Below are 13,507 nucleotides of genomic sequence, written 5' to 3'. Positions count from 1 at the left end.
CAATTTATTGAATGTGTTCGAGCTCTTCAATGATAATCATCTGATTATCTCAACAAAAGGTCAGTTTTCAGTGTCAATCATCCAGGAGTTGCAAGCATGGCTGAACGTTTGCACACGGTTCTCAGTCTTAACGTTTCAGATAAATCCGCTTTTACACCGAACACTAAATATTAAACGTATTCCTCCTGTATATCACAACAGATGGGTTAAAATTGTGGGATATGGGAAATATGTAGTCTTTTCATAAACAATCACATCTTAAAGTTACAAAATAGCGGTTTGGGGACATATTCCAGGTAAATTCACTATAGGCTATTGTAAACACAGCGTCACTTAATGCATGTAAATGATCGAGTTATTGTTGTGTGGGATGATCCTAAAGGATGCCATAGTCGTGATTTGGAGAAGTGAAGAGCAGAAAGTGTTTGCACACGGTTCGCAGTCACAAGGCTTCAAATAACAGCGCTTTTGCACTTCACCTCAGATGCTGCCGGGACGAATTTCATTGTTTAGCCTATCAACTTAATTTTAGAGTTATTTTAAACGTCTGTGGAAAGAGGATTTTCAAAGTGTAGGAGGTAATCTTATCAAAAGTGAAGGAAAACTAAAACCATGCTCAAAAAAGATCCGGAAAAGATCCATTTGGTGACAGAAAACGGTGCAAAAATGTACACCATCACGTCAGAAAAGTAAGTCGATTTGTTTCTTTATTTTAATGTTTATCGCCTATTGTAAAGTAAGTGTGAATTCGGAGTGATTGGGACATTTGCCATTGAGATGATTTGGGAAAAGTGTCCCTTCAGCCTAAATTCAAGCTGTTATTTTAACAAGATGTTGAGTTTCTAGTGTTTTATGCATAAGGTTTACGTTTTCCTCTTTTCGTGAGTGTTTTGCTGTTGCACAAGGTCGTGTCTCAGTGGTGTGCAAACTTTGCACTGCGCCCTAATCCGGGTGAGAAATGAATGAACACTCGAGGACACATAGCCTACACGTGACTCGTTCGGACCGCACTTTTAAAAACCGAATCAGCATTATATACATAGGGCTAAGTCAAAACACAGAGGCTAGGTAACTTTAAGTCTTATAAGCATCATTTTAAGTTTCTTGCTACAGTGTAAATAATCAATATGTAGCCTACACTAAAATGTAGCTAATTGCCTGAGCTCCACCAACCAGAGCATATTTATTTTATAGAAAAAGTTGGCCTACTTTAATATAAAAGATAAGTGGTTTGTTTTCTTTATTTAAATGTTATAGCCTACTATTGTATAGCATACTATGCCATTATAGGGGTCAATTCAGAGTGATTGGGACACTTTGCCATTGAGATGATTTGGAAAAAGTGTCCCCATCATCCTAAATTCAGCATTTTAACAAAATTTAGAGTGTTTTATGCATAAGTGTCCAGTGACGAATGATGTTTCGTTTACTTTTTCCTCTTTTCGTGAGTGTTTTGCTGTTGCACAAGGTCGTGTCTCAGTGGTGTGCAAACTTTGCACTGCGCCCTAATCCGGGTGAGAAATGAATGAACACCCGAGGACACATTCATTCGGCTGGATCGGTGTAATTCGGCTCTTTTCGTTACCAGAACGAGTTAGCGAGACTGAATCAATTTGCGATTCGGTTCGATTCGTTCGGATCGCACTTTTAACACTGAATCATTTGGCGCATTTTTATTTACCAGTCAGTAAAGCATTATCGGTATTATCGGTAGGCCTAAAACACAGAAGATTAAGTGGATTTTTTTTTACCTACAATCAACTGAAACAAAAGGTTACTTTTTGAAAAGTAACTTTATGTCTTACAACCATCATTTTAAGTTTCTTGCTACAGTGTAAATAATCAATATTTACACATGTGATTAGTAAAATGTAATTGCCTGAGCTCCACCAACCAAGGCATATTTATTTGATAGAAATAGTACTTTATTGTAAAACACAAGCATGTTTTTGAAAAGATAAAGTATAACAGGAATAGCATTGTTGTTGTTTTTTTGGTCATACATTACATGCTCAACATCAGACATAAACTTGTTGTTTGTTTGTCAATCAAACCTATGACTCCTTCAAGAAATCTAAGATTTACTTATGTTAATGGCTGTTGTATTCATCCCAGTATGTCCTCAGGTGAGATGAATGATGGCAAACACTGTCACGATAACAGCCGTGCCCTGGAGGACCGAGAACGAGAGAAAAAGCTTGCTAAGAAACGTCTGTACATAGTTTCAGCAGTGTGTCTGGTGTTCATGGTGGGCGAGATAATAGGTGTGTGACTCTTCCTGATGATTACAATAAGGTCCATTAGTTAGTGTATTAACTAACATGAACTAACCATGAGCAATACATACAGTATTTATTAATCTTTGTTAATGTTAGTTAATAAAAAATACAGCTGTTAATTGTTTGTTCATGTTATTTCACAGTGCATTAACTAATGTTAACGATATTTTAATAAAGTATTAGTAAATGCTGAAATTAACATTAACAAAGATGCTGAAGAAGTATTGTTAGTAGGGCTGCAAGATATTGAAGAATAATGCGATATGCAATAACTCATTAAATAATGCGATATTCGATATGCGATACAATAATGCTTAAAGTGTGTAAAATAAACGTAAAATATATTTAAAATTGTATGCGTGTTTCACATTCTTTTTTAGACATGTTACGTGCCCACTGAATGAGTTTGAACAGGGACAACATAACACATAAAAACGACACCTCAAACGTCAAATGACAATACAAAAACAATTTATTGTCAATGGTTTAAATGATAAATAATTGAGTCACAAAGAAAGCATGGTGGTAAAATGAATAGTAAAACAAACAGAAAGAAAAACCCTGCTCACAGCTGTCTTTCGGATCAAAGCTCTCTCCTGCCTCCCGTCCAAAAAGAAAGACAATATTCCGGTGAGTCTTCCGGGTCCGCTGACTGCTGTTCTAGCTAAACCTACACTAAACAACGTGATAACCAAACACCAATACCACCAGCTCGAAACAAAAGAAAAACGGGTAAGACGTAGTACATATAGCGTCCCGCTAAGAACGGCATAAGAAAGAAACATGACGCTGATCATGTAGACGCCTCTGTGGAGACGAGCGCCTGCGAGCACTCTGAAGGGCGCGCGCGCTGCCATCAGAGACGACTCAGGAATGAAAGTGAGAGCGTCAACCAGGTGTGAGAGAGAGCGGATGTTGATCTCGGCGTCCTTATAGCAGCAAGCCCCGCCCACTCGCAGCTGGCGAGACGTCACGTGACCTATGGGGAGAGACAGCGAGAAAGAACAGCACAGACCTTGTTCCCAACAGGCTGACCAACGTAACAAGACAAGAAAACATCCCTACAACTTCTGAAAGTGAACATCAGTGTTTTACTGACGCATAAGAAGTGTTATTTTAACATCAGTGTAAACCACAGGGTTCAGGTTATTAGGTTTAGTTAACAACAGAAACTGAATAATCAAATGTAAAAATAAAACACTGCTTAGTTTTCACTGTATGAATTAAATATATCCTGATTCTTGTTAAAGCTACATCAGTTATTTAGCCAAGAGCAGCGAGTGATTTTCACTTGACCCCAGTTATTGCAAGCCGTTGCGATATGCATATCGCAATATTTCGATATATTGTGCAGCCCTTATTGTACAATAATTGTAGCTTATTGTAGAGTGTTACCCTGATTTTCTGCATGTTTTTGCACACACAAAGGATATGTGCATATGTGTGGTCTGTGTACAGGAGGGTATTTTGCTGGAAGTCTGGCGGTGATGACCGATGCGGCTCACCTGCTCGTGGATCTCACCAGCTTCATCATCAGTTTGGCTTCGCTGTGGTTGTCCTCCAGACCCGCGACTCGCACGCTCAATTACGGCTGGCATCGAGCAGGTAAATTACTGGAATTGAAGAACAGTACATTTTCATGCCCCAAAACTCCTGCATCCCTGGCCTGGAGACAGGGAAGTAATACACTACATATTAGGGCTGTCAATAGATTTTAGTCGTGATTAATCACACCCTTTTCGTGCAATTAATCATGAATTCTTATATAATTTACATTCATGCATTTGGCAGCCGCTTTTATCCAAAGCGGACTTACATTGCATTAGGGCTGCAACAACTAATCGATAAAATCGATTATAATCGATTATGAAAATCGTTGTCAACGAATGTCATTATCGATTAGTTGGTCTGCTTACGTCACGGGGAGCGTTTACTGGTACGCACACACACGCAAGGTCTCTCTCCCTCAGGCGCTCTGCCGAGCGCGCGCGCTACACGGTTTGGAGCAGTCTCTTCTGTCTCGCATGCGCGCTCTTGCTTGCGCGCTCTAGATTTCGGGAGTTTGAACTAATTCGCGGGCATCAGGGAGCCGCAATCAATTTGCGGGAGACTCCCGGGACTTCTGGGATCTTGGGATGTCTGTATTTTGTCTCGAGCATCAGGTTGCGCAATCAGTTCGCTCGCAACGTAAGTGATGGATTAAAATAGCGCTACCGCAGAAATAGGTTAAATTAAAACGGTCTTTACAAAGGGAAGCACTAAATATAAAGGCAGTTAATAACAGCAGCAGTAAAATATTGTTTTTTAGTCACTGTACTCAGTGGTTTTCAGCGAATGCTTGTGCACTAATGCATAATTTCTCCTGTCCTTTACTCAAGCCTGTTAGCTTGCTGGGTAACGTTACCTCCATTCCGTTCTCTTTTTATAGCATTTGTCTACTAAGTTTTAATTGTTTTTCAAACGCGATCTACTGCGGCTCTACGTTCACACAATTGTTTTCAGTCTTTCTATATTTATTTAATCAATTTATCCTTATATTATTCTTTTATATATTATATATAATATATATTATATTCTTTATCCTTATATTCCTTATATATAATTAATTTTAAATAAAAATTAAATGAATTATATATTTTAGATGTTTTTAGTTTGTTTTTAGTTCAGATATTCACATCTGAACAACATGTCTGTGTAAATTTGTTTTAACAAAAATTGTGTTAAAACATAATATGTTGGATATCATTTTTTTAACAATAATCATGTTTGTCAACTTGCCATCAGCAATTATCATTAAAAACAATGCAAATATTGATATTAGTAAAACTCAATGTGTGGCTTTTGCACTTTTTAAAGTACACTTTTACACATAAATACCCTGATTTACGGTTTTATTTAGTTATAATAAAAATAAAAAATCTAATTTAATTTCTATCCGATTAATCGATTAATCGAAAAAATAATCGTCCGATTAATCGATTATCAAAATAATCGTTAGTTGCAGCCCTACATTGCATTTCAAGGTACATATTTACATTCGTATCAGTTCTTGCTTTCCCTGGTAATCGAACCCATGACCTAGGCGTTGCAAGCACCAACGCTTTACTGTTTGAGTTACAGAAAGCTACAGAAATATTTAATCTTATTGTGATTATCTTATTGTTAAAAGCATTAGATTGAAGGGTGATTCTCACAAAACTGTTAAAAAAAGGGACTCTTGAAGACTCTAAAATGACACTAAATAACCAATCGATATAAGGAGTCCGTATAATTAATAAATGCACACAAACATTTTTCAGAATTCATGCATATGTCCAGTGGTTTTTGTGGTTTCATTTAAAGTGGTGACTGTAAAGAAGCCAATAATTACTAGAACAGTTCAATAAACAAGTTAATTTAGAGTAACTTAGATTTTAGACATTAAATTACAAGTTACTTTGTCTATTTTTGTTGCACCAATGAAAATAGTTCCAAGCAATGCTGAAAAAAAGAGTCATTATAATTAATAAATGCACTGTGCACATCAAAACACCCATGAAAAAAAATACTGTGCAACAGCAAATAGCTTGTTTACATATTATACAAGTCAAGTTGCGATACTGAACAAGACCAAGATGCCAAAAAAAACTGACCCAATAATAACTAAACACAGCAACATACACACCACAAATCTTTCATTACGCAAGTATGCATAAAAAAAGTAGTGATTGCAATATCAAAACACTGCTTTGTGGAGATTCGAAAGCTTTATGAATCTTTTGTTCTGAATCAATGGTTCGGAGTGTGTATCAAACTGCCAGAGTCACATGATTTCAGTAAACGGGGCTTCATTACCTCTAACTGTTTCAATGGTTCACCGCTGAGAGCCAGTGAACAAGTGTCTGTGGGTTTCACCTGATCTCTGATGATCAGTTTTATACATTCGTAGACGCTTTAATTAGACATTAGTATAATTAAAATGAATAATGGTAGTTAATAGTATCTTATTGGCCTGTTAAGCTGAGCCATTTATAAAAATAAAAACCTGACAATTGATAAAAAAACAGACACTTGATTATCTTATTAGATGATTAGATAATGGCATTTGAAAGTTTTTTAACTTTCAATAAAAAAAATTAATTTGCAATAGATTTGTAAAAAAAAAAAAAAAAATTGTGCATGTTTGGACCCGTTTTTTTGTTGCATTTAACTGTTCTGACCACTAGGGGTCCCCGTGGAGACGGGACAATGGAATACGGCACATTTGCTTCATCGGTTTCAGTGCTCCACAAAGCCTTGATCTGCCCACCACTACCCAAGTGCAGTATTTATTTAACATAAATGTGTACAAAATAAACAAAGACTTGACTAACTATATCTTGACATGACTTAACATGAACTAACACTCACCAAACAGTGGTAACACAAACAATACAAGAGACTGGAAACATGAGTTCAATTTAAACAGAGAGACTAATGACTTGACCAGACACACCTGTGAACATGACTAAGCAATGAACCAATGACAGAACAGAACTGAGAAACCACATGACTAAATCAACCATTGACAACATGACTCATTCAGAGAAGAACACATGCGGGAAAAGGGAATCGCAGGACAGGAACCTTGACTATAGGAATTTTTCAAGATAAAAACATGAAAATGAAACAAAATCTAAACTAGACATGGCATTAATATTCTTACAAAATATTTCGATTCAAATAAATACTGTTTTTTTTAAACTTTCGATTAATCAAAGAATCCTTAAAAAAATGTTTTATCCTGGTTTCCACAAAAATCTAAAGTATCGAAACCGTTTTCAACATTGATAATAATCATAAATGTTTCTAGAGCATCAAATCATCATAATATAGTGATTTCTGAAGGATCATGTGACACTGAAGACTGGAGTAATGATGCTGAAAATTCAGCTTTGATCACATGATATAAATTACACTTTACTATATATTCATATACAGTAGAAAACATATTTTAAATTTTAATAATATTTCAGAATTGTTCAAATAAATGCAGAAGTGAGTTTTTAAAAATCTCACCAACCTCAAACTTTTAAATGGTTGTGTTTATACAGTATATATATATATATAGATGTTATCTGAGTATATAGTGAAGTAAACTGGAAGCACAAGTGTAATTTGATCACTGTAATATTGCGTGTTTTCAGAGATCCTGGGCGCTCTGCTGTCGGTCTTCAGTATTTGGCTGGTGACGGGCGTTCTGGTGTATCTGGCGGTGGAAAGGCTCATTGACGACGACTTCACTATCGAGGGCACTGTGATGCTCATCACATCCGGCTGTGCTGTACTGGCCAACATCATGTGAGTCAAAACCCTCATTGTGCATCCACACACTATTTATAGCCATAATCTAATAACTAACTAATATAGAGCCTTAGCAAAACTGTTATTTGCTGTGAAAATGCCTTAAAGGTGCATTGTGTAATATTTAGGAGGATCTGTCGACAGAAATGCAATATCATATACATAACTATGTTTTCAGGGGTGTATAAAGACCTTACATAATGAATCGTTACGTTTTTATTACCTTAGAATGAGCCGTTTCTGTCTACACACACCGCTGGTCCGCTTACATCGACATGTTTACTTACATACTTTCTTAATTTATCTTTGTAAAGAAGCCTCATAACTGGCTACTCTCCTGATGGCTCTACATCACTTCCTGTCGGCCACCGTAACTTCTGTTGGGTGCGATTCACAACTTCACCACTAGATGGCACTAACAATGACACACTGCACCTTTAAAGGGACGCTCTGTCTGTTGTTGTGTGTGTAGAATGGCTCTCACTCTGCATCAGTCGGGTCACGGCCACAGTCACGGTGGTCTGAGCGCCGGTCACGGTCACAGTCACGGTCACAGGAAGGAAAACGGACACAGCCAGTCTAACGCTAATCATTGTGACGTTGAGGAGCAAGGGACTGGGAAAAGACAACAAGCTAATGCCAGCGTGAGGGCAGCGTTTGTCCATGTGATCGGAGACCTTCTGCAGAGTGTCAGTGTGCTGGTCAGTGCACTCCTCATCTTTTTTAAGGTAAGCAGTTTTACTTTACATTCTTGGATTCCATGACCCAGCTTACAAAAATATTATATATATATATATATAGGTTATGAGTGTTCTCTGAACGTTCAAAAATTTGGTTTTATTATGCGAACATTATAGGAAAGTTACTTTTGAATGTTCTCAGAAGTAGTAACAATGTAACAATGTTTCAGAAAAAAAAATTTTCATGAATGTTGTATAAAGAATGATTTAGTGCTAATGTTTTTTCAAACCTTCTATTATGGAACAGGCATTACTGGAAGAGCATAATATGCTATTTAGGTTTACTTTACTTTTATTTCAGTTTTAGTTTTTATATCATTTTAGTGTTTCAACTTAAACTTATTTCAGTGTATTGCCAAGACAAAATTTCAAATTTTCATTTAGTTCAAGTTTTTCCAACTAATATTTTTATTTTTATTTTATTTCAGCTTTATTTCAATTAAAGGCACAATACTTAAGATTTTTGGATTAAAATATCCAAAAACGACTTGAAGAGTGTTATATATTTTGTTGATTTGTGTACTTAGATTATCCCAGATGTTTCCAAGAATGTTTAAATCCACAGAAATAAGCAATTTTAATCAGGACACGGACCATGTCCGTGCGTCGCCTGTCAGCGATATAATATCTAAAATGTTTTATTAATCAAGGGAACAACTGTTTGGATACATTTATAGACAGAAACAAATCATTGTTATACAGCTCAACACTGTTAGTCTTATTGTTAGTCTCGAGTGCCATATTTTCACCATGCCTCCAAGAAAAACATTATTTTGTCAAGTGGCTAACATAAACATAATCAGATGCAGCTTTGTTTTTAGTAACAGTAATGCAGCATTTTCTCCGTCATACAATATGTTTTAAAATTAATTGCATGCCATTTAGCAACACAAGCCATCCAGGATTTATTAATATGATATTATGACACAGCACTCGGCCCTGCTCTGCTTTATACTACAGTAACGTTGATAATCTCTTCTATTAATATTATTCGAGTCCCGTCTGATTCTTTTCCGCCAAATCAAGCGTCATCAAGCTATGCCTTTGTTTTGAATAGGCGACCCCTAGTGGTGAAAAACTACATATTATGCCTTTAACAGAAATGTTTTTAATAGTTTTAGTTAACAGTAATAAGCCTGTATAGATCAAATGTAACAGCATGATGCTAATGAACTGAATTATTTTCTTTTTACAGCCTGAATATAAAATTGCAGATCCCATCTGCACCTTCCTGTTTTCTCTGTTTGTCCTGGGAACCACGTTCACCATCATGAGGGACATTATTATCGTCTTAATGGAAGGTAAAATGTCTTGCCTGTGACTTTCCAATTTTTGAAACAAAAGTTTCATGGCCCCCAGAATATTTTGTTGAATAACGGACCATGCAATATATCAAAAGAAAGAACAGAGCCTCTGCTTTTAAACCATTTATTCAAGCTTCATGCATTTTTTTTATAAACACATGAATATGGGTAAGTTTCATTAAAAAAAAAACACATTTTGAACAAAAACCTGAGAAAATAGTGTTTCTTGTAAAGACTACATCCAGAACGATGATAGGTCGACATTTCATTCAGTAACATTAGGCAGATTTGAATTATATGCTGTTTAATGTTGATGATCACATATGCATCTGCTTGCATATGATATTGCTTGTTTCTGCTGCATATTTGTATATCTTTTGATCAGGATATTCAGTTCTCTTTCAGAGGATCTGTAATAGCGCCCCCTAAAGTATCACAGAGAAAACACGGAAAGCCGGAACATTTCTGTCAATGGAAGGGAAAGAGTTAATAATGTTCTCAAAACATTGTCTGAGAACTTTTTCTTTTTTCTGAAACATTTTTGTTGGAAGTTTGTCTAATGTTTTTTTTTTTTTAAATGTAACTACTTGTTCAGAGTACATTCAAAAGTAACAATCCCATAATGTTTGCAAAGTTATAAAATGGAATGTTCCCTTAACGTTCACATAACCAAGAATTATTATTTTTTTAACTGGCCGTTTTGAACATTCAAAGAAAATTCAGAAATAACGTTCGTATAACTTAATGGCAGCGTTAGCAAAACGTTTTTAGAATTTTTTTTTTTTTAAATTGTTATAGAAAAAAGAATCTGTCCAAACACTTGACTGGTAGATTAATTGAATGTAAATATTAAATATAGTCTCTATATTAGCTGTTTTAATGCCCACTAGCCATTCTGTAAAAGGTCGTTTTATATTTTTATATGCTCTTCACATTAAAACTTTTCTTGGAACATAAAGTTTGAATTAGAGCTCGTCACATTGTTTGGAATTCCATCATTTAATCAAATTTGAGAATATATATATATATATATATATATATATATATATATTTTTTTTTTTTTGTGCAAAATATGCACATTTGGATGGAATTTTGTGTAAAATAATGTCATTTTTCATCACTGACTCTGCTGTTAAACACGTTTATTTTAAAAAATAAATTGAAATAATCTGTGAAATTTCATTTTTGGGCAAACTATCCCCCTCAAGGTTTATCGCACCCAAAAAATGAAATAATTGTCATTACTCACCCTCATTTCGTTCCAAACCCGTAAGAATTTTGTTCCTCTTCGAAACACAAATGAGAGATTCCTGTCCCTCCATTGACAGTCTACGCAACTACCACTTTGATGCTTCATAAAGTTCATAAAGAGATCATAAAACTAATTCATATGAAACACAATTAAATGTTGTGTAAGATTTTTATTTGTTTAATTAAAAAAAATGTGGTCATTCTTCCATTGTGCTATTTAAAAGTTTTGATGAGTTAATTGTTTTTAAAATTGTGTTTTCAAAGCTTCAAAGTTTTCTTTTTGTCGTCTTAATTTGTGAATTAAGTTAAAAAAATATATTTAGTGTAGGCCTATTTTATGTTTTTCTCTGTTGTCACTGTCAGGAATGCTGCAAGCGAGTGAAAATGTGATGTGAATCAGGTTCTGTTGTTGATCTGTTCTGTGTGCTGCATGTTAATATAAACCCGTGACATTTTTTGGGGTATTTTTAACGGATCAGGATTTTCTTTTTTATTTAATGCCAATTCAATATTATAGGTAATCTTGTCAGTTACCGGTTAAGACTCGGATAACGAGCGGCGGTTGTGGAACCGTAATGAGCATCCCTAATCCTCAGTGTCGGTCCTCCACAGGTACGCCGGCCGGTGTGAACTATAATGAGGTGAGGGATCGACTGCTCCAGGTAAAGGGAGTCAAAGCTGTGCACAACCTGCACATCTGGGCCCTGACGATGAACCAGGCGGTGCTCTCCGCTCACGTGGCCACAGGTAACGCTTCAACCCCGTATGCCTTCATTTTGGCATTTCATTCTGAAATATTCACACATCTGTTCATTTTGAACTCCTCAGAAGACACTGTAGAGCCACAGGCGGTGCTGAGAGAAATGACCCAAGCCTGTTTCAACACATACAGTTTCCATTCGGTCACCATTCAACTGGAGCAACAGGCGGACCAAAGGCCTGACTGTAGTCTGTGTCAAGACCCCACGAAGTGAAGCACCCAGAGATTCATCCGAAGAGACCTTTTCAAGAGGATTATATTGTGGTGTTAATGCTTTAGAGCTGATATAATTACATCGCTTTTATTGTAGAATGAGGTCTTCTTGGACTTCGGACACGGGACGGGTCACATGACAGTATTTCAGTGAGGTCGTGGTATTATAAACAGTGCCGTCCCCCTTTTTATCTGCAGCACTGGATACGGAAGTATTTTTCCCATTCATTTCTCCCATAGGGATTTTTTTTAAAAAGTGTTCGTTAAAGCTTTCTAAGCCATGAACCAAACCAACAAGCTACAAGGAGAATCATAACGTTACAAACGTTGATTTTTTTAAGCAAAAAAGGACAAAACGATAAACGCACAAGAGTACAAGTACAATAGAATTAAAAACAATGGAGGAATATAAAACTACTCATTTAAAAATGTTGATTAAATATATATACAGTGAAACTCGAAAACTTTGAATATCGTGCAATTCTACTTAGAAGGTGAAACTAATATATTATATAGACTCATTACATGCAAAGTGAGATATTTCAAGCCTTTATTTGTTATAACTTTGATGATTATGGCTTACAGTTTATGAAAACCCCAAGTTCAAAATCTCAGAAAATTAGAATATTACATGAAATCAATAAAAAAAAGGATTTTTAAAATACTGAAATGTCGGCTCTCTGAAAAGTATAATCATGCATGTGTTATATATACTAAATATATTAGTTTCAACTTTTAATTTGCATTGCTGAAATGCATGAACTTTTGCACGATATTCAAATTTTTCGAGTTTCACCTGTGTATATATATATATATATATATATATATATATATATATATTTTTTTTTTTTTTTTTTTTTTTAAAGTTTATTGCAAAATATGCACATTTGGGTGGAATTTGGTGTAAAATAATGTCGTTTTTCATCATGAACTCTGCTGTTAAACGTCTTTATTTTAAAAATAAATTGAAATATTTGGGCAAACTATCCCTCTCAAGGTTTATCGCACCCAAAAAATGAAATAATTGTCATTACTCACCCTCATGTCGTTCCAAACCCGTAAGAATTTTGTTCCTCTTCGAAACACAAATGAGAGATTTCTGTCCCTCCATTGACAGTCTACGCAACTACCACTTTGATGCCTCAAAAAGTTCATAAAGAGATCATAAAACTAATTCATATGAATCAAGCGGTTTAGTCCAAATTTGACTTGATTGCTTTATATGATGAACAGATTTAATTTCCACATATACACATTATCAGTGAACATAAACAGAAAATGGAAAATGACGTGATATGTGCCAAAGGTAACCCACTGAGCCATGCAGGTCAGAAGCTACATTAGCAATGAAAATCATTTTAAATAGACACATTATTTTTGTCATTTTACATATTTTCCTGCATGTTTATCTTTCTTCATCTGTAAACATCACGATTATGATGCTGTACTGTACTGTACTTCAACCATCCCTTAATTAAAGGGATAATTACGGCATATTGTTGAAATGTTTTTGTTTATTGTAATTTCTGTAACGCTAAGAGTTTTTTTCGATCACTGTTTTTTTGTTCCCATTTGCTATTTTTTGTTTAGAAATCAATCTTAATTTTTTTTACTCCTCAAGCAAAGTTCGAAAATTCA

General features: G+C 35.3%; 1 protein-coding gene across 1 annotated transcript; it reads left to right on the top strand.

Annotated features, from left to right (window-relative positions):
* Positions 1-476: 476 nt before the first annotated feature.
* LOC143702204 (proton-coupled zinc antiporter SLC30A8-like) lies at positions 477-12,235 on the top strand. The gene is made up of 8 exons (XM_077195739.1): positions 477-689; positions 2,116-2,264; positions 3,738-3,884; positions 7,445-7,598; positions 8,074-8,329; positions 9,537-9,642; positions 11,509-11,643; positions 11,725-12,235. Exons 1-8 carry the CDS (start codon positions 613-615, stop codon positions 11,868-11,870), a joined length of 1,170 nt encoding a protein of 389 aa, XP_077051854.1. The 5' UTR covers positions 477-612; the 3' UTR covers positions 11,871-12,235.
* Positions 12,236-13,507: the final 1,272 nt, after the last annotated feature.

This window comes from Siphateles boraxobius, unplaced genomic scaffold, assembly GCF_051911475.1.
Source record: "Siphateles boraxobius isolate OS27281-9 unplaced genomic scaffold, OSU_SipBor_1 35, whole genome shotgun sequence".
NCBI lineage: Eukaryota > Metazoa > Chordata > Actinopteri > Cypriniformes > Leuciscidae > Siphateles > Siphateles boraxobius.
Note: the sequence above shows the minus strand (reverse complement) of the source record. Positions and strands in the feature narration are given on the sequence as shown.